The sequence below is a fragment of the Dreissena polymorpha genome, chromosome 12 (genome assembly GCF_020536995.1).
Source record: "Dreissena polymorpha isolate Duluth1 chromosome 12, UMN_Dpol_1.0, whole genome shotgun sequence".
Taxonomy (NCBI): domain Eukaryota; kingdom Metazoa; phylum Mollusca; class Bivalvia; order Myida; family Dreissenidae; genus Dreissena; species Dreissena polymorpha.
In genome coordinates, this window is record NC_068366.1 from 33,185,877 (window position 1) to 33,207,622 (window position 21,746).

General features: G+C 36.8%; 2 protein-coding genes across 4 annotated transcripts; one reads left to right on the plus strand and one right to left on the minus strand.

Annotated features, from left to right (window-relative positions):
- Positions 1-1,341: 1,341 nt before the first annotated feature.
- LOC127853686 (probable nuclear hormone receptor HR3) lies at positions 1,342-12,181 on the minus strand. 2 transcript variants are annotated; one of them, XM_052388402.1, is made up of 2 exons: positions 11,956-12,181; positions 1,342-3,780 (listed from the first exon to the last, which is right to left on the minus strand). In XM_052388402.1, the coding sequence occupies exon 2, from the start codon at positions 3,413-3,415 to the stop codon at positions 1,730-1,732; it is 1,686 nt and encodes a 561-aa protein (XP_052244362.1). In that variant the 5' UTR covers positions 3,416-3,780; positions 11,956-12,181; the 3' UTR covers positions 1,342-1,729. The 2 variants fall into 2 exon arrangements, with proteins under 2 accessions (XP_052244362.1, XP_052244363.1); XM_052388403.1 differs by having other exon boundaries at positions 1,342-3,791.
- Positions 12,182-12,713: 532 nt separating this feature from the next.
- Positions 12,714-20,151, plus strand: LOC127853695 (arginine kinase-like). 2 transcript variants are annotated; one of them, XM_052388422.1, is made up of 6 exons: positions 12,714-13,012; positions 16,848-17,107; positions 17,543-17,691; positions 18,350-18,515; positions 19,248-19,428; positions 19,808-20,151. In XM_052388422.1, the coding sequence occupies exons 1-6, from the start codon at positions 12,853-12,855 to the stop codon at positions 19,960-19,962; spliced, it is 1,071 nt and encodes a 356-aa protein (XP_052244382.1). In that variant the 5' UTR covers positions 12,714-12,852; the 3' UTR covers positions 19,963-20,151. The 2 variants fall into 2 exon arrangements, with proteins under 2 accessions (XP_052244382.1, XP_052244383.1); XM_052388423.1 differs by lacking the exon at positions 12,714-13,012 and adding an exon at positions 14,766-14,962.
- Positions 20,152-21,746: the final 1,595 nt, after the last annotated feature.

Genomic DNA, 21,746 nt, shown 5'->3' on the forward strand with positions numbered 1-21,746 from the left:
TTAAAGATGAACATATCCTTTCAAAAACTACCACGTTGAGATAATCGATCGTTTTGTGGGACAACTCAAAATGTTGCGATCAATGAATTAACGCGACAACATAAATGTAAACCTATGGGTACCACATATGCGAAATTTCAGATGCATCCGACAAGTAGAAATGCCTCAAAACACATTTGAGCATAACACATTATAAGCCACGAGGCTTGCGTTTCCAGCACTTGGATTTATAGGGAAACGCGAGCAAAACTCTCCTTTAAATTTTTAATGCAATGGAATCAAGCATCATTAAAATGCGATACCGGTTATGTAAAACTTTTTTAAGGGACAGAAGGCCCGTATTCTGTCCGTATTGGTTTTTTATTTAACTTTTTCCACCCGTAGAGTCTGGTGTTGTTTAAGATGTCGTAAAAACACTGATATTAATCACATGTATTTTCGCTAAAGGTAAAACATCGAATGAATGAATGTTAAAGTGGATTATGGATAGCCGGTACATAGTTTTTTCTTAAAGGGACTTGTTAGCAGATTTTGGCATTTTTATGAAAATGAATAAATGCAAAAACTCGTGTATAAAACAAGAATAAAGAAGACTTAACAAAGTTATCCACAGATGGACTTGAAACATCCGACCCTTGGAGTAAAAGTCGAGCGCTGAAACCACTCGGCCATCCGTGCTGTTATAATTCAAGTTGTCTTTTGCACTTCGATAAGCAATCCAGGTAGTGTCACTAAATATAATGATAACAACAGAACTCTCCAAATTGTTCAGTCGTTTGGCGTTTGTAACGCTTGATTGTTTTCAGGGTTTAGAAATCGTCAAAATGCACATAAAAATGCTATTTTTGAGCATGGGAAATAGTCAATATTACTAGAATTATTCCCTCGCAAATAAGATAACATAACGAAACAGTTTTGTCTATTTTTTGTCAATTTAACAAACCGTGAACAGGTTACTCCAATAGTAAGAATACACTTTATCCGTTTCTCTTTTAAAAAAGACCAACTTTAAAGAATTGTTCATGCCTTTCAGTTATTTCTTATCATGCAAGCTTAGTATCCATTTAATGATGATAAAACGCAAACACCCTAATACAACTGGGTTACGGCATTCACATTACGAAAGCCCAGTAAAGCATTAAACGAACCTCAAACGGTAAACTTTATATTTAGTTCCAAATGAAATACACCAACGTGTTGCAGATATATGTTTTATATAGAAAATAGCCACACAAGGCTTTTCCGCGATTGCTAAATTGCTCTTAAACCGGAAAAGAAAATATGATCTTTTTATAAATAGGCATTACTTTAGAGTGTACTTAATGTTACATCCAGAAGAATGGGAAAGATAGTGGTATTGGTTAACAGCGTAACAGAAATGAACACATGTTCCATGTCATCGTTATACTATGTGTCTATATTAGGCATGAGAATGTCAATATCACGAATTCCTCTCCGTATAAACTCATCGTCACACAGTGTCTTGTATTCTTTGAACATTTGTTGAGTAACTGGTCGAATGTTTGTCAAAATGCCGATCATCTTCGAGAAACGTATCAACCCTTTTACCTCTTCGTATCTTTTCCTTATCTCTTTCCGTAATAACGTGGTAAGCTCCAACTGTGAATCTTCTACCAGACTTGGGTTTTCCAATTCACAGCGACATGAGCGAGATGGCTGCTAGAAGTGCAGTTTCCTCTTTTGTTAATTTGAGACTTTGTAGTTGTTTCTAGAGCTCGGCATGCGCATTGACTAACTCTCGCGTCACGAATTTGTCAGAGATCTCGTCTGTGTGATAGACGTCGCCATTTAGATCGATATAAACTTTATATTCTGAATTATAGTACGGGTGACCTATGACTATACAAAAGCCATTATATGCATGTTTAAGCAGAGAGATTTGATCGTTAAGACTTAGTTTTGAAAAATTAGGTAGCTCTTTTGCAAAATCACAGTAGCGATCTAAGAAGTGCTCCATGAAATCTTGACCTCGCTTCAGCATTTCCCATTGGTTATCAATATCAATGCCATAATTTTTCAGGAGGTGGTGATATTCCTCCTGACTTACATTACTCATTTTACCGAACGCAATTGCTCTTGCAGAATATTTGTCATAATGTTCTTTCATTTTAGATTCGCGGAGCTCTTCAGTTGCCAGATCCTCTCCCCAGATGAAAATGTTGTCCAGCTTTATAACAATCTCTTCAACAAGAGACCTTGTACCACGAAGTATTCCACTTGATTTAAGCATATCAGAAACGCCATAACGGAGTCTTGGTCCATATATTTCAATGTAGTTTGAAGGATGTGATGCCATTCCTAATTGGGCTTCATTTGATTTACACAAATCAATATCTGGTGGAATTGTATCTTGAAACTCACTTTCTTTATGACGTTCCATACATTTTACTTTTGTTATTGTCTCTGTTCTTCGCGCAAGCGATTTTCTCCCCTTTTGAACTTTTTCGGATGACATTCCCAGGTCTATGCATTTTTTAAATCGACAGGCCGTGCAATTTGTTTTTGATTGCTTATACGATATTTTACAGTTTCTATAAGTCAAACAAACATGAGGCGTGCTAATCTTTTTTGACTCAAGACTTAATTCACTTGTCTTCTTCATACATCGCCTGAAAAAATTCTTACACGCCTCACATGTATAACAGCCGAAGTGGACACCTGAAGACTCACCGTCGCATATCTGGCACGGCGGGAAATCGAGCGTTTTGGTTTTCGTTTTCTTCTTTGCTCCATTCAGTTCAGAAACATCATTTATTGGTAAATTACTTTTGGAACTAGGAGGAGAATTGTCACAAGAAGACATATCGTCACGTGTTGAAGAGCACTGGGATGAGAAGCGACACGTATGCTCGGTCGTCTGAGTAGGAAGCTTGTCCAATATCATATGGCTTGATTGATTGTGCGTCTGCGGAGGAGACTGGTCTAATTTCAGATGGATTGATTGATTGCATAACTGAGAAGGAGGCTGGTCCAATATCAGATGACGTGGTTGATTACAAGTCTGCGGAGGAGATTGGTTCCATATCAGATGACTTGGTAGATGGTTTGTCTGCGGAGGAGATTGGTCCAATATCAGATCGCTTTGTTGATTGCATAACTGTGAAGGAGGCTGGTCCAAAAGCATATGGAGCGTTTGGCTGCAAGTCTGAGGAGTAGGTTGATCCATTATCAAATACATGGGAATGGCAAGCTTCCCTGGGGGCATTGTGCATTGTTCAATGACTGCAGACGGCACGAGGTACCATTTGCTGGCTGATGACGGAGAAGAAAGTCCGTTACTCATGTCTTCAGGAATTAACATGGGCATACCTTCCTTTGATATTTGCAAGTCGTTCACATCCATTCTTTCTACTGTACTGTCACTTGTAACTATAAGATTGTCACTATCATGCATTACACATATTACACATATTTATCGGTACTTGCAAATTTAACTCGTTTCTCGCGTTTTCTTATTCTGCTCCACAGTCAGTGACAACTCTCGTTAATGCTTCAAAGGAAACTACGTTTTCATAACTGTGTAAGTGGAGGGGGCTGAACAAAATTACCCCACTCGAAAATGTTGGTGAAGACATATGTAAAAAGGTCAGTCGTATTTATTTCAGTCTAAAGTTCGGTGTGCTAAACTAATGCCTTTTCAAGTTGAATATTACTTATGCTGTTATTTTCGTATACACGTTTATTTATTCCATCTTGAGTCATGTAAACGAATAGATATGGTTTATCTGATTGTCACTTTATTGCTGCTTTGATGTCCACCTGAAAGTAAACTGCATAGAATAAATATAGCGAGTAGGTTGCGATATTAAAAATAATGGAATCACAACTTGGTACGTGCACATTGTTAAGCAATCGATAAGAATGATAAATAAGTCTTACTATTACTATATATCAAGAAAGTGCAAGAGCAACATTCTCTTCTCAAGTTCAGATTTATGACAAATGTATTCCTAGTGTGCTTTTAAGGACAAATATTTAAGAAAATACATTCAATGTTTCGGCAGCAGTACTAGTTGCGACAGCAGTATCAGACGCACTAGTAGTAGTAATAGTATTAGAAGCAGTAGAAGTAGAAGTAGTAGTGGTAGTTGGTAGCAGTTTTTTATGTAAAACAATTAGTAGAAGTCCCTAAAACATAATTAACGACCTTCGAATTTCGTTCTTAACACTGATTACAACGGCTCAAGTCCGAATATGTTCCATAACATAATTGATCATATTATCTATGGCTATAACAGTATATGTTACAGTAAATCTGTGAAACTAGTAATTTTACGAAATTCCTTAACGATTCAGTATTTTCGGTAAATTTCTGTTTAACTAGGGGACTTCACGAAATTGTTTTTTTTTTCAGGAGATGGCTGAAAGTGGTGACACAATTATACACAGTTTTACTAGAGGTCTTTAAGAGGATTCAGGCAATGGTTGAAATGTCCTTGTTTGATTTTAAATGAATACATAATTATATTGCATATTGTTTAATAGGAAAAGTGTAGTTTGAATTTTAACCAACCAGCTTCTGTCAACTACTGCTAACAATCAGCCACCGCAAACATTTTCCACTAACGAGCAACTGCCATCTGCTACTTCTACTAACCAGATACCACCAACTAGCCAACGCCGATTGCTTCAACTACCAACCAGCCGCCTCCAGCTACTACCACTAATCATTAACCGCCAACTACCACTTCCAATCAACTACTGCAAACTATCACTGCTACTACCAACCTTCCACCGCCAACTACCACTTCCAATCAACTACTGCCAACTATCATTGCTACTACCAACCATCCACCCCCAACAACCACTTCAATCCACTACTCCCAACTACCACTGCTACTACCAATCATCCACCACCAACTACCACTTCCAATCAACTACTGCAAACTATCACTGCTACTACCAACCATCCACAACCAACTACATTTTTCAATCAACTACTGCCAACTATCACTGCTACTTCCAAACATCTACAGCCAACTACCACTTCCAACCAACTACTGCCAACTATTACTGATACTACCAACCACCGCCAACTACCACTTCCAATCAACTACTGCCATCTATCACTGCTACGACCAACCATCCACCATCAACTTCCACTTCCAATCAACAACTGCCAATTATCACTGCTATAACAAACCTTCCATCACCAACTACCACTTCCAATCAACTACTGCCAACTATCACTGCTACTACCAACCATCCACCACCAACTACCACTTCCAATCAACTACTGCCAACTATCACTGCTACTACCAACACTCCAAAGCCAACTTCTTCACTATTCGATTAACGGCATAAGGCCATTTCAGATCAACGTATAAGAGAAAGAGAGTCAAAATTATCTCAGGCCGTTAGAATGATCAAATGATCCCGTGTAGAACTAAAGACAGGCGAAAGTAGGGATAACGTTGCAATTCCGCCAGACGTAGTTGACAGAAGCAGATCTGATCATAGAAATATTTTTGGCGTTTTCTTTGCCGGGATGAAAAGAACAAGAACAGTATTACCGTGTTGTCAGGTGATATAAGTATAAACAATCCAGGAACCAATTTGACCTATGCCCACAACGCCTTCTTACTGATTTGGATATAGACACAGAAACAACTATAACGCTTCGTCAAGCTTACAGGAAGACAAATTATGATGGTAAATTATTCTCCCATTGCAACTTTAGCCTTGGAGAGAGACATTGTAAGACTGAGAGATGCTAGTGTTTTATACTCTATAGACTTTTAAATAGTAGATGTCATAACAGTCTGACCTGTAATAACGAATAAATGTACTAATTGAATGAAATGTTGTTTTTTTCAAGAGTGGGTTTAACACACACCAGTTTGAATTATTCCTAGATGATACAAATTATGTAGCAAACATTCATGTATAAGTTTCCTATTTTTGTTTACTATCATGTGCCTATTTCGATATTGAGCAGTAAAATGAGATTTGTCTAACATAATGGGAACTATCTTATTTAAGTTATTAATTCATACAGTTATTAAATATTTACAATTGTATTCATTGAGAAAGGATACAAGATTTATCTTATGATCATTTCCATCTTTTGTCTCCGTGAATGAAGTATGAAAAATTAAAAACAGTGTGAAATATCTTGTTTAAGTTCATATTGATGCAGTATTCAAAGATATACACTTTTCTGAACGAATTAATGTTTGAATTTAAGTCGCATTTATTTTATTAAGCAATAAATAATTGTGAATAAAGCTTAAGTCGTTTCATGATATTCACGAAAAGACTGAAGTCATTTTTCAGTCATTTCGTGAAATGCCATAAGAAATTAGGCATTTCCTGAAGTCTGTAAACGAAAATTACAAACATTTAAAATCATTTAGGAATTTCGTGCAATTTCTAGTGACACAGATTTACTATAACATATATAGGCAGTGATTTTAATTGAAGCAAAATCCTGCATTTTGATGCAAGCAAGTTGCAATTTTCTCATGTTTGACTCCTGCACAAATTAGTCTTGCATCATTTTGACACATTTGTTTTCCCCAATCCAATTTTAAAAAATACCAGAAATGATCATTTATGGGAGAAAAACAAAACAAAGCTTTTGTGAAACTGTTTTATTCATTATTATGATAAATAAGCAATTACACAATCTTAAACATGCATTTAGGAACATTTCAGGTTACTTCAATATTTTGGTTAAACATTAAAATCCAGAGGGCGAGAATGCGAGAACGCGAGAGTACGATGACGACAGTGCGACAATACGATGGCGAAAACGCGATTGCGAGAATGCGATGATACGATGGCGACTATACGATATGACTATCGAATTGTCGCCATCGTACTATCGCACTGTCGCCATCGTATTGTCGCATTGTCGTCATCGTACTATCGCGTTCTCGCATTCTCGCCATCGCGTTCTCGCATTTTCGCCATCGCATTGTCGCACTGTCGTCATCGTGTTGTCGCATTCTCGTCATCGCACTCTCGCGTTCTCGCATTCTCGCCCTCTGGATTTAAAATTTGTAATCACGATGGCACTAACGGTATTCCGTAGATACGCGTTGACAAATCTAGACGTGTTAACATGCTCACAGTCGAAATTTGTAGTTCGTTTAAGTTAAGGTGTGAAGATTGTATAAAAGTTGAATTTTTTATTGTTTGCCAAAATACATTGGATTACTACGTGCTTTGTATAGCATATTTCACATATTAAGTTAGAATTATGCTTCTTGTTTTTACACATTACTTTAAAATTTCTTTTTCGATAAGGTAGATTCGCAAATCTTCCATTGAGCTTGTAAAATGGAATTTTCTCAAAAGCGTTATACTTACGATATTTCATATTATCACATTCATTATCCCACCATGGTTTATCTTGCCGTTCATAAACGTTACGTCGTTTGGTTCTATTATGGACTTACATTTTTCCTGCAGAATTTTTATAAAGTGATACTATTGTTAGAAGTGCCTGGTTTATATATACAGTAATTTGATGCAAAAAGTCGTCCTCAACAAATGTATCCCTAAGCGCAACATTTCATTTAAATTTATCAAGTTTAATATTACCTTCAGTGATATTATTATTAATGCAACGAGCAGAAGGTAAATCAACATTCGTGTTGCTATTTTTTCTATGAAAAATCATAGTACTTAGCGCTAATAGGAAAATAGTCTGATTCGTCAATGATAGAATATTAAACTCTAACAAATTCAAATAAATCAGTTGAAATAATGTGATTGAGTCTTCTAGTTCAGAGTATATTTATGTATATATAATTAATCTAGTGTATGCATCCATAACTATTCTTGTTACAAATCACACATACTTTTATACAAATTATGTTGTATTGCTCTTATGTACTGTACGTACTTTCAATTACGAAAATTGACTGATTTTTAGTTAAAAGTCTGTCAATAAGTCAATAAATCCGCATTATTTATAAAAAAATAATTTGGTTTCTTAGTATAACAATCCTAGTCATGCATATGAACCGAGCTCTGGGAAAACAGGGCTTAATGCTTGTGCGTTAAGTGTCATCCCAGATTAGCCTGTGCAGGCCGTACAGGCTAATCAGGGACGACACTTTCCGCCTAGACTTGTTTTTCGGTAAGGAGGGACTTCCTTGAAGCTAAAAATACTATAAAACTGGAAAGTGTCGTCCCTGAATAGCCTGTGCGGACTGCAGATGCTAATCTGGGACGACACTTTACGCACATGCATTAAGTCCAGTTTTCTCAGAACGAGGCTCATATGAACCGAGCTCTGGGAAAACAGGGCTTAATGCATGTGCGTAATATATTGACATACATAAGGGATGACCCTTTCCGTCTAGACTGGATTTTCGTTAAATAGAGGCTTGGGGAGAGGGGGCTGCGTCGATGAAGATTTACCATGTGCGCCGTAAATCGCAAGTGTTGTTTCCGACACCGATATTCGAGTCGCAAATTCGTAAGATATATAGATCAAGTAGGCGTTAATATCGTGAATTAGTACTCTAATCTGCTTATTTCAAGAAACTCTCCCAATGATAATCTTATGAAGATCTTTTGTAAAGACTTAAATACTTCTTTCGAACATGGAAGTAACATACATCTGTCCACTGCGATCGGTAAGACAAATATAAATTGAGTCGTTTTCTGAGAAAACTGGGAATAATGCATGTGCGTAAAGTGTCGTAACAGATTAGCCTGTGCAATCCGCACAAGCTAATTAGGGACGACAGTTTCCGCCTAAACTAGATTTTTGCTAAGAAGAGACTTTCTTTAAACAGAAATTATCAAAAAAGCGAAAAGTGTCGTCCCTGATAAGCCTGTGCGGACTGCACAGGCTAATCTGGAACAACACTTTACGCACATGCATTAAGCCCAGTTTTCTCAGAACACGATAATATCCTTATGAAAACAAATACTTTACTTTGATCTCTTCTGTACGCATTAAAAATACTTCGCAGAATACATCACACCATTGCGGTCTCGCTTCTTCCATTCCAATATCCTTCACACACACAATCGTTTGGTACCAGCACCACGTTGCAAAATCCTAGTAGGCCAAAGTGCAACCTGTATCAACAGACAATGCATTAAGAACTAAAGACTAATCCTTATAAACCCTGATATACCCATATAAGTAAACCATGTAACCATGGTTTAAACAATTAAGTCGCGTTCTCAGAAAACGGGGTTTAATGCATGTGCGTAAAGTGTCATCCCAGATTAGTCTGTGCAGTCCACACAGTCTAATCAGGAACGAGACTTTCGCTTTTATGGTATTTTCCGTTTAAAGGAAGTCTCCTCTACACGAAAATCCAATTGAGGCGGAAAGTGTCGTCCCAGATTAGCCTTTGCGGACTGCACAGGCTAATCTGGGACGACACTTCACGCACATGCATTTTCCCAGTTTTCTCAGAACACGACTCAATTAAAAAAACAGAATTGAAAAGTACACCTTCGTAACCCATCCAAACTGTCAACAAGAGCTAACACACAAGAAAACGCACACATAATGGAAACTTCAAAACACAGCAAAAACACGTGGTGGGATTGGAAATAAAATAAAACGCGGAACAAATAAAAAAACAGAATATAAATTCAAGAGGTTATCTGCAACACAAATGGTAAAGAAAAACTGTTCATACACATTGCAAGCATTTAACTTTAGGTAAATATTGCATTCGAATATTTGGCAATGCAGAAGCCTTGCATTTTTGCTATCAATCGATTGTATCGATATATAATCCTGATTGCGCTTATCGAGTGCAGTGGATAATGCTTTACATTCACCAGCAAAATGAATTGAAAAAAATCATGGACTCATGATTAATAAACATATTCCTTAGCAAAGAATGAGTTGTTCTTAACAAACAGTGTACCGAATAATGGTCGAGGCGGTTATTGATAAACCGATATACGTCACACAACAACGAGCCTTCAACACTCTAGCTGAATCCCCTTTCATGCGAAGAATAATTATGTGTCGCGTTCTTAGAAAACTGGGCTTAATGCATGTGCGTAAAGTGTCGTCCTAGACTAGCCTGTGCAGTCCGCACAGGCTAATCAGGGACAACACTTTCCGCCTAAATCGGATTTTTGCTAAGAAGAGACTTCATTTAAAATGTCATAAAAGCGGAAAGTGTCGTCCCTAATTAGGCTGTGCGGACTGCACAGGCTAATCTAGGACGACACTTTAGGCACATGCATTAAGCCCAGTTTTCTTTGAACACGACTCTGGATTTTAAAGCAGTGCTTAATCAGACATTGCTTTTATTGAAAATATATGTTAACACGCTGAACATTACTTCACATATGTATACATATCCACTCATTGATCACGTGCAATTGCAGGTTTCTCGTTTCTTTTCTTGCATCTTTTTTTTTAATTCACTAAACAAGAAAATAAACATGTTTGGTACAAATATTTATTCTTAATGTAATAATACTATGATGAGAACTGTTTGAGGAAAAGTATACATCGGTTTGTATAACGGGTGGTTACATCGAGTAATTCAAACAGATTAAAACGACATTTCGCCCATTTTTATTAATTTATACATTATTGAATGAACTCGAGGCAAACATTCACATCCACGTCAGTTTACAGACAATCGATGCATTTTGGGCTCGTATTATGAATTGACATTGAATTATTGTATTGCTTGTCAATATGCAATTTGAATCGAACTTTCCGATACTAGTATTCAGAATAGAGCCTTTATTTTGTTATTAAAGGAAAATGATCTTTATTTTTTGAAATTGAATTGGAACTAATCTCATTATCATCCAAACAGAGGTACAGTCAGTGTTTACAGGCCGTGCAATTGGCACAAATCTTACGCCGCCCCCCCCCCCCCCTTAAATGCAAAGAGGTACAGTCCGTGTTTACAGGCTGTGCAAGTGGCACAAATCTTTCCCCACCCCCAAATAAAAATAGGTACAGTCCGTGTTTACAGGCCGTGGAATTGGCACAAATCTTACCCCACCCCAAAATAAAAAGAGGTACAGTCCGTGTTTTCAGGCCGTGAAATTGATACAAATCTTACCCCACCCCAAATAAAAGAGGTACAGTCCGTGTGTACAGGCCATCCAATTAGCACAAATCTCATACTACCTCGAACATTTCACAGACAGTGTTTACAGGCCGTGCAATCGGCACAAATCTTGCATCCCCTTCCTAATTAAAACGAGGTACAGTCTGTGTTTACAGGCTATGCATTGGCAAACACCGCATTCTCCTCCCAACAAAAAACAGTAAGTGTTTACATGCCGTGCAATAGTCCAACCGCTATAAATTAAATTAGTCATGAATAACATTAATTTCAACTAAACTCAAATTAACATTGATTATATTTATCATTTATTTATATTATTTGTGGGGTTTCCACCGAGTACTCCGGCTTTTCCCATGACCCGAGACCACATCAAAATTGAAAATATTTCAATAACTACTAAATAACTGGAAATTCCACTTTACTTCAAAGTTTGTGGGTCTTGTAGGTCAAATGGGTCGGTGTTGTGCGACTCATTCCGGGTTTACACATAATGCCCTTTCAGGCGCGGAAGAACCTTACAAACTTTGAAACACGCGATTTTGAGCCTACTGTTCGCAAAGCTGGGTTTAACTTCTTCGTATGTCTTAGGCTTTGCGATTGCCGAAGTTCTAACGTCCCAGTGCGTTTAGTACACCTCGTTCTTTAGCCTCAAGTAATCAATAGAACTGTACTATTGCTGCGCACATGTATTAAGTGCAGATCGAAAAGATAAAGTTACATAACGATCGATTTATAACGCGCTTTAAGTTTAACAGTTTAATCAAACTGGAGGGATCTTTCTCTATGACACAATCACTAGCATTGGTCACATTAATCACTTTTATTCTGATTATACACGTGCACGCGCGCCCGTACGGACGTGCGGACAAAGGTAGCAAATCGGCCATTAGTAGGGATAGAAACTTACAATTTAGTTTAAAATGTCTCGTCTCCACAACCTCACAGCCGTTTCAATCCTATTCTTTAAAAAAATCCATATCCAAGCGAATAACAGTCAATATAATTACACTAGGTTTAATACTAATTACGAGTCTATATGGTTCCCACTGATCGATGTTATGTAGAAGCTTAAATTGCGCTAGAGCTACATAGGCGATAATGTTCAAATATCTGATTATATACAGGCATATACAAATTGCTATACATTATACTTAAAACATCACAGGGGAAAGGATCATAACAGTTCTCTATATGGCACATTGACATGTGCTTATCTTTGTTGAGAGAAGGTCGGGCTTTACGTATGTTTTTTTTCAAAATGTTATTTGGTGAGGGTAATGCGATGTAAATCAATGTTACTTGAAACAATACATAAACATACATTTAAATGACATATTAGTTTTTAAACTTTGAAACTTTACAATCTGTATTATACAGTAGCCTTTACACAGACAAATAAACCTCAATCCAATCTGGCACCATGTCAATCTGCGGAGTATTAAACAAACACCTAAGGCTCATTTAATATATCAACCAATGTAATATCCAAACAGCTGTGCAACGGCCTTTTACAATGGGAAATAGTTTAGGCAAAAGTTTTTTTTATTCTGCCACACTTCGATTCATGCTTAATCCGAATCCCTGTGGAATCTGAGTTCCTCAAAGAATAAATATCGTTCGACCTTGTCAAAGACAAATCCTATACAGCTCGCGTGATCGATAAAACTGGCTCCAAAGCGCAAAGTCAGCCGTTTCGACCAGGTTTGAAAACATAAGTCAGAGAGTAAGAAAACCAACTCGGAGTCGCGACAGATTGTTAATTAACGGAATATTATTGATCAATTTCTTAATTAATTACAATAAAATGGCCGATAATAAGAGCAGTTTGGAGGAGCTATGGAAGCGGATTTCAACTTCGACCTCTGGATCCTTAATGAAGAAACACCTGACCCCTCAGGTCTATGCAAAGCTCAAGGACAAAGTGACCAACTTCGGAGGGACCCTGGCTGACTGCATCCGCTCAGGTAGGGGTCGTAGCTCTTGCATTGACACTATGCATTTGAAACATTTTTTTAATAATCACGCTGGTAACATGCGCCATACAGTATTTCTTGATGAAAGGTGTGTCTGAGATATTATTAAATATTTTTAAGACTTTTATTAAGGGGTCGCAAATTTTGAATAAATAATGACTGCAGTAATATTTGCAATAGCCATGTTGTCGTTGAACGTTCATTTTCGGACCATAACTCCTGTACATTTGAGCGTGCTTTTGCTTATAAATATAGCGTTTTAAAATTGTATTGGCAGTTCACACAATGAACATTGATAGCATCGTTAAAAGAAATTGTTTGATAACATGATCATTTAATTCGAGCTACAGTAAAATGATAAATTAATGGTTTGATCATTGCACGCTGCCATGTTTTGGGGAACATCTATCAACCATTCGTTCAATAACTTATGAGTGCACTTCTTTAGTGTAAAATTCGACGTATTGAGCAATAGAGAATAATACGGTACAAATGAACCCAAATCATGTTAAAGCGACAACAATGCTGGAAGTAAGGATCCACTTTCTAAAAACAATGTGAACATCATTTTTTGACATTCATATTTTTTTCTTAACAGTACGTATTCATTTTATTATTTTTGATAATATATATATATATATATATATATATATATATATATATATATATATATATATATATATATATATATATATATATATATATATATATATATATATATATATAATATCATTATCATGATTGATTGCATTTATGTGACGTTATATTTACACAACATGTTATTACGCTCAAGCAAATTTCGCGCATTTTATAAAGTATTCTTACAAGAGCATGAAATAAATCGCCACGAATGAAAATATTTGTTTTATATGACCACAATGGAAATGATAATACAATCTTACAATGGTATCTTCTATATCATGGGTATATCATAATTTTATCATTTGGAATATAAATCGATGTGTTGTTTTGATAGTCAGTTGTCAACGAATAAATCAATTTGAAGTAAATGCTTTTGTTCTGTTTCAATAATTCGCATATTTTAGATGACGTTAAATGCCTTACTCGCTATATGTAAATCTACCCAGTTTCTGTACTTCTATTAATATGTTTTATGCCATTTCTCTACCAATGACCTTCCGCAAAGACTTTGAAAGTCAAATACCAGACATAAAACAAACCCGACATCTGAATACATTTGAATACATTTGAACTAGCATTGCTCTAAATCGAGCTGTATATGGTTAGTGTAAGCTTATCGGATATCCCATACAGTCGGATCATTATGACGTATGATAAAATACAATAAGACTGCGATTAAGCAAATAACATTATTGTGCTCATACAATTAGTAATACGGTTAACTTCGTGTACACGTTGATCGATTTCAAATCAGATATAATATGAATAATCGATATCTTCATATCGAACGTATAGATTTATCGTTTGTTGATTTGTTTGTTTAGCATTTCTTTGCAACGAGTAAACGAACCGTTACGACGACTGCCCAAAGATATACTTTTATTATGATATTTTATATTTATAAATTAACGTGTGTACTCAGGCTGTCAAACGTTAAAAAGTAATCTTAATAATAAAGTTCAAGATGAAAATCTTATTATTATCTCTGGAAGATTAGGAACTTCGTTGATGAGCTATCTTAAATTAGCGCTACAACGTAACGTCAATTTATGGCGGGAACGCATGTTGTAAAATGTTTTGCCGCCACGTAGTTCTGACGTCTTTCGTGTGACGTCAATTTGAAACAATCAGACCAAACAAGCAAGATGAGCGCGGCGGAGGATTTGTTCAAACGGCTCAGAAATTCTGGCGATGAATGCAAATCTCTTCTCAAGAAGCACCTTACTCCAGCAGTTTTTGAAAAGTATAAGAATGTAAAAACAGTTTTTGGCGGAACGATCGCACACTGCATAGCATCAGGTATTTTAACTCTTTAGATTTTCATATTCAAGCAACATAAATATGCGCGTCTATATTTATTAAATTGAACTCGTGTTTTAATGTAATTTATAGGAACTTTTTTTGAAAAAAAAATCGGCATGGCATTACAAAACAGATGAGTAATTCGCGCATATCGCCAAATTTTACGGAAACGCGCTTTATATTTACTTATGGCAGCTTTGTTTGTCTTCATAACTTAATAACTTAATTTGAAAGTTTAGTTATAAAGTATCGTCATTTATATACAGAAACGGCTAAATTGCACTTTACCGATACGCAGTTGTTTACCACTATCAACAAAGCGGGGGTTTGGGGACGGTAGCCCCCGATGCTAAGGAAATATATAGGATAAAAAGGATTATTAGGTGTTGCGTTCTAGGTGTTAGGTGTTGCAGGTAAGGGTTAGGGTTAGAGTACGCTTTTCCGTTATCATTTACGTACCGGTAAAGTGCAATTTCCCCACAGAAACTAATTGGGCGGCTTTCGTTGACATCAGTTAACGTGCGTTAACGGCAACGCTGCGTAAGCCGTTACGTTACACGTTTGAATTATGGTTTGTTCCTTGTAGGTTGTATATATATAAACACCCGTATACATGCTTGTAGCATGTTTTTAGCGACGTTTTAAATTTAAACTTTGTAATCCAAGAAACTGATAAAAACATTGTACAGGCATGTCAAAACATAATTTTAAGTCTAATGTCAAACATGAAATGCATTTCAGACATGTGTCTAGCATTAGGCGCTTATCTTAATGATCCTACGCCGGGTTTAAACAATAATTTCAATTGCAGAACTTACTAGGAAACTGTATCCTTCATAATTATTTTTTACAAATTACAGTTTGTCAGTTCCGGATAATCAGCAGTTCCGATTAATTTGTATTTAACTTTCCATAATGCCCCAATAAAAACAAAATGATAAGTGTCTAAGGTAAACATTAGGTAAAGGAATAAAGTAACAATAAATAACAAAGTTTTAACACGAAAGCTTTTGTATTATGCTTACAGGGGAGATAAATGCAGCAAAAAGTTAACCGGAACTGATTGAATGAGTTATGTTTTGAAATGTGCATATGGATATAGAAGGCTTTATTATTTTCAAATAAAATTTTGACGATTGAAAACAAATGACATTGTTTTAAAATACTAATTTTGTAAGTTGAATGATTTTTTATAAATTTTCGAAGGGTGAACTTTAATTGGCTATTTTTGACAAAAAACTGCATATGCCGTCTGGCCTAACCTGTAATCATACAAAATAAATTTTACCCTTTATTTTTACATCTTCTCACATTGACACTAAATCCCGAAAGAAATTATTGTGGTCAAAAGAATTAACGTTTTTTGCCGGGTTATTTTAAACTGGTTGACTGACTGTACCATGATGAATGCATCGCGTGTTAATATTATCTTCAAAATAAATTTTCACCTTACTCAGGAAAGAGTTTTAGCGTTATTATTTTAAATATAAAGGTTATTAATCTTACAATGACACATCTTTACTTAAGCGGTTTCTGGAACATAAAGAATACTTTTACTTTAGCCGTGTCCGAATATTTAAAAAATGCATTCTCCTTATCTAAGGATAATGTGTGCGTGTACAAGGAAAATACTAAAAAATAAACCCTAAATCATTCCTTTTTTAGTGTAATCATATTGTGGGAAGCATTCACAAACTATTAATAAGACCTTGTATGTGTAATGTATTAAAAGTTTTACAGGTTTCTACAAAAACGATTGCAATTTTGGAGACGATATGATTTTTTAAGGAACTGCACATGCATCAAAAGTAGTTAAGGGTTAAATCTAGCCCATATTAAACTCGCATGGCATGTAACGCACACTGTACGTGGCGTTTTGCAGGCTGCCTTCATCTGAAAAGTCACTGCGGCATCTACGCCTCGGACCCGGACGCCTATGACACGTTCTCAGACGTCTTCTACCCCATCCTCAAGGAGTACCACAAGGTCGACAAGCTCGAGCACCCTAAGCCGGACTTCGGTGACCTCAACAACCTGGGATTCGGCGACCTTGACCCCAAGAACGAGTTCATCAACTCGACCAGAATCCGCGTGGGCCGATCTCATGCAGGCTATGGCTTCCCGCCCACCTCATCAAAACAGGTAAAAACAAAACAATAGCGTTTGTTTCATGTTATTGTGCATTCTGATTCTGCATGTTGGGGGTTAAGTCCCTGTCATTATGATTCGTTTGTTTGTTCGGTAGAATCGCACGCGTCTGTAAACAAGTTTCATCAATACTTAATTGTATTATAATTTAACTAAAACAAATGAAAATATGTGTTTGATATGTACTGGTAAATTGCACAGTACTAACTCATAGATGAAAATATTTGCCAAAACCCCACAAAAACAAGCCGTGTTTAAAGTTGAGTAATAATGAAAGAAAAACAACCCATACAATTACAAACTATGGCTAATGTTTAATACTAAGATCACTTCCGTTCCGGCCCCTGTGGTATATTTTGTACTTAGACCGTATCCGTCCCTGCACCGTTCGCCTATATTAAACTAAGACCGCTTCTGTCCCGGCCCCAGGACCGACTGGAGATGGAGAGGATAACGGTTGATGCGCTGCGGACGTTAAGGGGTGACCTGGCTGGCAAGTACTTCCCCCTGCAGGGCATGACCGCCGCCGAGGAGAAACAACTCGTCCAGGATCACTTCCTCTTCCGCAACGACGATCCGTAAGTGCTCGACGTCGTTCCTAAGTACTCGACGCAGTCCGTAAGTACTGGACGCTGTCCGGTGTGGCGAAGACCGGGTACGCACCGGGGAGAGTGTTGTTGCGTTTTTGTTTAAATGACGTTCGACAATGATCCGGTTCCCTTTATGTTTACATGCTTACAGTGTGCGTGAGTGTTGTGTTGTGAGATCATTTAAATTGGGGAAAGTAACATATGGTTGAAACAAAACCGTTTGACTATTCGATTCAAGGTTAACAATTCGATTAGGTTTGCTACATTCGAGCATGTTCGCATAATTATCTTTCATAATTTGCCCACCTACTTGCCGTTTTTGGTGGGGATGTGGTGGGTGCAAACAAACATTTTATATTTGCCGATTTTCAATATTTTTGTTAACACAGCTTTCTATTTTAAAGCGTATGTTTTGGTTACTTTGGAAAACGGATCTATATGCACGTGTTTTTATTCAAATGGTTAAAACTGTTATTCATACCCATTTATGTATGTTGATTTATTGGAAAAAAAATGTAGCTCGTTCTGATCTAAGTTTATTGAATATATGGTCGATAAACGAAGATACGTGTATATAGATAATTTGTAAATTCATTAAGAGTTCTATTTTATAATACAACTCCCGACACAATTTCTTGCCTAACAGCGTGCTGGGAGACGCCAACGGCTACGACGACTGGCCGGCGGGTCGCGGCATCTTCTTCAGCCACAACAAACGCTTCCTGGTCTGGGTGAACGAAGAGGACCATCTGCGCATCATCTCCATGCAGCCCGGGGGAAACCTCGCAGAGGTCTGGCAGAGGCTTGTCAAGGTGAGCGAGGCGGCGGAACTTGTGTGTCTTTGAGTGCTTGGTTATCATAACACAAGTCGCGTTTTGTGAAAACTGGGCTAAATTCATGGGCGTAAAGTGTCGTCCCAGATTAGCCTGTGTGTCTCATTTTGGGAAAACTTGGCGTATTACATTTGCGTGTCGTCTCAGATTAGCCTGTGCAGTCCGCACAGGCTAATCAGATTGAACTCTTTTCGCCTAGGATGGATTTTCGTTTTAAAGAAACTTCCTATAGACGCGACATTCCATGAACGCTGACAATATCGTCCCTAATTAGCCTGTGCGAACTGAACTTGCTTATCTGGGACGACACTTAACGCACATGTATTTAGCTCAATTTTTCAAGATCGAGGCACATAATTATTATAATTCGGTTTCTTTGCTAGAAAGTATCAACGAAATGTCATCATTTTTTAGTTTATAGCCGTTTAGGCTAAACCTGTTAAAGATCAGATACAAAAAGGTAAAAAATATAAGGTTTTATTTAATCGTTACTTCAAGAACAAATGCATTATAAAAGATGTTCAGTGTCATTTTATTTTCAAACGAATAGTAAAAGATCTCTCCAATGTCATACAAAATAGCTGAAGTTAAAAACGTAGTAAATAATGTATGTAATCCCACCGAGTATAATACGTATAATAAGTTGATATATCTACTCGCTGTGCGCATACAATTTCCAATAACAGTTATTCACTAACGTTGCACGTGCAGGGCCTGACGACGCTGGAGAAGAAGCTCACGTTTGCGCACCACCCGAAGTTCGGCTACCTGACGTTCTGCCCCACCAACCTGGGAACCACGCTGCGCGCCAGCGTCCACATCCGCATTCCCAACCTCTCCAAGCACAAGGATTTCAAGGAGATCTGCGAGAAACTCAACCTCCAACCACGAGGTGCGTATGCTCGCTTCCGGTTCGGCGGCTAAATCCGCCTCTGCCCTAAATCCGCCACTCATGGAAAAGCGTGTAGATGCCTACCAAATGTAGCCGATTTTAACAGCGCTAGGACTAACGTAAATTATAAACGAGCCTTGCTCTGAGAAAACGGGACTCAATGCATGTGCGTAAAGTTTCGTCCCAGATTAGCCTGTGAAGTCCGCACAGGCTAATCAGAGACGCCATTTTCCACTTTAAGTGGATTTAAGATGAAAAGAGAAATACTTCAAACGAAAAATACCATAAAAGCGGAAATTGTCGTCCCTGATTAGCCGTGGGGACTGCACAGGCTAATATGGGACGACACATTAAGAATGTGAAATTACTTTTGTTACAGGCATCCACGGCGAGCACTCGGACAGTGAGGGTGGGGTGTACGACATTTCCAACAAACGTCGCATGGGTCTGACCGAAATCGAGGCTGTACAAGAAATGAGAAGGGGCGTCGAGCGTATCATCGAACTCGAGAAGGGACTAAAGACCCAGAAATAGACAGCCACTTTACTGAACTTTTTGAACGTCGTATTTATATGTTGTTTGGACATTTTGATATTTGTTTTTGTAACTAACAGAAAACAACATTTCTTTTGGGTTTAGTCTTTTGTGGATGATTTTATATATTTTTACAAGTTTACAGTCTATGTAAATGTGTTGCTCTTGTTTAATAAATTATAAGTTTTACTGATTTATTTGCACTTTACATAATACGCCAGAAAACAGTATCTGACACAAGTGCTGCATTTTATCAATTTTGAAAACAACTGCTTGAGTCGCGCTACGTGAAATCCGGGCTTAATACATGTGTGTTAAGTACCGCCCCAGATTAGAATATTCAGTCCGATCAGGCTAAAAAGGAACGACACTTTCAGCTTTCCTGGAATTTATCGTTTAAACGAAGTATTTTCTAAACAAACCAAAATCAAGTCTAGAGTCGTTTCTCATTAGAAATGATTACAAAAAAGACGCACTGTTGTTTTTGAAAAATGTACCTTAGTTTCTGTATCTTTGTCACTTTAATACTTTTAATCCTTAAAATGAATTAATTCGTATACTGTTAAATAAACAATTTATATCCTACCGCCCCCCCCCCCCCCCCCCCCCGAAAAAAACTAGCACCAAGATAGATTATTATGGTCAAACATGATTTCATTTTTGAAATTCATGTGTGTGTGCACTGTTGGAACGCTCTTTAACTCCCGTCTTTCTTCGTTCCCGTCTTTTTTATGAACAAAAAATATCCATGGATGACACTATGCTTGGTCACTTTATCTACGTACGAATTGATTTCGGCAAACTCCTCACAGTGTCTACACCCTATATCGGGTCAACTGTAGAAGCTGCATAGTTATTTAAAAAAATAACACTTTTTGTTACAAATAACAAACTAAATAGAGGATATTTGTTGGATCCGGTGGTTTATCGATTTTAATTCACGAGTGATCATAGAAATAATATTTTCACGAGTGGCGCAGCCACGAGTGAAAATATATATTTTCTATGATCACGAATGAATTAAAATCGATAATCCACCAAATCCAACAAATTTTCTTTTTATTTAATGCATTTTTCACAGTTTATATACATTCTTTAAGAGTTTAACTAAAGAATTTTGCTGGGATAATGACGTCATTTCGTCAAAAAATGACGTCATTTCACAGTAAACAATGAAAATTATCGATAATTTTCACTGATAATTTTCACTGTTTGAAACAGTGAAATTATCAGTTTTAATTCACTGATATTTCTCTATAAACCACCAGAAAGCATTAAATAAATAGAGGATATTTGTTGGATTCGGTGGATTATCGATTTTTATTCACGATTGATCATAGAAAATAATATTTTCACGAGTGGCGCAGCCACGAGTGAAAATATACATTTTATATGATCACGAGTGAATTAAAATCGATAATCCACCGAACCCAACAAATTTTCTTTTTATTTTATGTTTTATTTCACAGTTTATATATATTGTTAAAGAGTTGAACTAAAGAATTTCGTTGGGAAAATGACGTCATTTCGTCAAAAAAATGACGTCATTTAACATAAACAGTGAAAATTATCGATAATTTTCACTGATAATTTTCATTGTTTGAAACAGTGAAATTATCAGTTTTTATTCACTGATATTTCTCTATAAACCACCGGAAAGCATAAAATAAATATTTATATTTATAAAAGTTTTATTCTTATTCATGATAATTCTTCTATGACAACAACTCTTCACATAGGAATCCATAGAGGTGTGAGACATGCAAGTAAAATGTTACTAATAA